Source organism: Mesitornis unicolor, unplaced genomic scaffold, assembly GCF_000695765.1.
Source record: "Mesitornis unicolor isolate BGI_N332 unplaced genomic scaffold, ASM69576v1 scaffold36673, whole genome shotgun sequence".
Classification (NCBI taxonomy): Eukaryota; Metazoa; Chordata; class Aves; order Mesitornithiformes; family Mesitornithidae; genus Mesitornis; species Mesitornis unicolor.
The window spans coordinates 366-1,966 of NW_010173261.1; the positions used below are offsets into that span (position 1 = coordinate 366).

The 1,601-nt window shown below is 58.0% G+C and overlaps 1 protein-coding gene across 1 annotated transcript in view; it reads right to left on the bottom strand.

The window, feature by feature from the left end:
• Window positions 1–207: 207 nt before the first annotated feature.
• Window positions 208–1,601, bottom strand: part of PTRF (polymerase I and transcript release factor) — a 12,779-nt gene continuing 11,385 nt past the window's right edge. Inside the window, exon 2 of the mRNA XM_010180677.1 lies at window positions 208–1,137. Coding sequence (XP_010178979.1) covers window positions 472–1,137 — 666 coding nt within the window. The 3' untranslated portion in view covers window positions 208–471. The remainder of the gene's footprint in view (window positions 1,138–1,601) is intronic.

The window sequence follows — 1,601 nt, forward strand, 5'->3', positions numbered from 1 at the left end:
GGCTCTGGCGCAGCCTGCGGCAGGAATGGTCTCCAAGGGTGATTTAACAGTGTAAGAAAAACAGTCCCATGTTCCTAACGCTCCTGTGTGCTAAAGCTAAAATAGAAAATACACCTTGTCCTAGCGGGCAGGGGATCGGCGTCGGCTCTGCAGGGCAGTAAAGATGCGTTGTGTACACTTCCCCTGGGGCACCAGGGCAGAGAGAGATCTCGGCCTGCGGCAGGAATGGTCTCCAAGGGTGATTTAACAGTGTAAGAAAAACAGTCCCATGTTCCTAACGCTCCTGTGTGCTAAAGCTAAAATAGAAAATACACCTTGTCCTAGCGGGCAGGGGATCGGCGTCGGCTCTGCAGGGCAGTAAAGATGCGTTGTGTACACTTCCCCTGGGGCACCAGGGCAGAGAGAGATCTCGAAACGTGAGTGATTGCGTGTTCAGCCGTCGTCCACAACCATTCCGCGCCGCAGCCCGCCCTACTCGCTGTCGCTCTTGTCCACCAGTACCGCGTCGGACTCCTCCGTGATCTCCAGCAGCGTGTGCATCTCGGGGCTCTCCCCGCGCAGCAGATCCGAGTTTTCTCCCTCCTCTCCGCCGACCTCCACCAGCTCCGTGGCTTTCACTTCCACCTCACCCTCTCTTATTTTCTTGACGTGGAAGGTGAAGGGCGGCACTTTGTAGACGGCTGTCTTGGATCTGGCATAGATGGTGTGGTCAGGGGTGAAGGACTTCCTCAGCTTGTCCCGAGATGTCTTCATCTTCTCTCTCCTTTCGTTAGTCACGATCTTGGTGCCCAGTTTGTTCATCCTCTTCTCCAGGTTGTGGCGGGTCTTCTCTAAGTTGTGGCGGGTCTTCTCCAGGTTTTCCTTGGTCTTGAGCTTAGTCTTCTCCATCTTCTCCTTTGAGAACGCCTTCTTGAAGTCATCCACTCTTTTCATGCCGCTCCTTTTGATGCGCTCTGCCCGTGACTCTTCAATGATCTCTTCAATCTCCACCTCCTCATCCGAGGAGAGCTGCACGTGGTCCTCCTCGGCGTGGTCCTCGCCCGCAGGCACCTCCTCGCCCTCGCCTTCCTTCTCCAGCTTTTCGCCCTCCTTCAGAGACTTGCTGATGCTCAGTTTAGACGGGAGCTTCACTTCATCCTGCAAGACACAGAGCGGAGCCAGTGAGACACACACGCACACAGCCTCTCCCGCCGGTGGTGCCGCAGAGCAGAAGCACAGCCACGGCGTGTGATGTCAGGCCTGGGCTCACGGCCCTTGGACCAATGACTGTAACGAGGATCTGCTCTGCCCGCAGCAGCTCCGGGCTCTGTGGGCTCTCAGCTCAGAAACGCCAGCTCTGGGCTGGTCCCAAGCTCAGCCATGTCCAGCAGTGCAGGAAGAGGCAGACCAGCACCAAAACTGGAGACTTTTCCCTTCACTCTGTGCCCTGTCACAGCCCCCTCCCCTCCAGTTTCACCTTCACCCCAGGCCCTGCCCATCACAGCCCCCCAGGAACGCCCCTGGCCACATCCTGCTGTGGAGGGGTGCAGGGTGCGGTGCGATGCGGTGCCCTTTGGTCCCCAGTGCCTGCTCACAGCCCCTGCCGACCCCCCAGGAGGTCT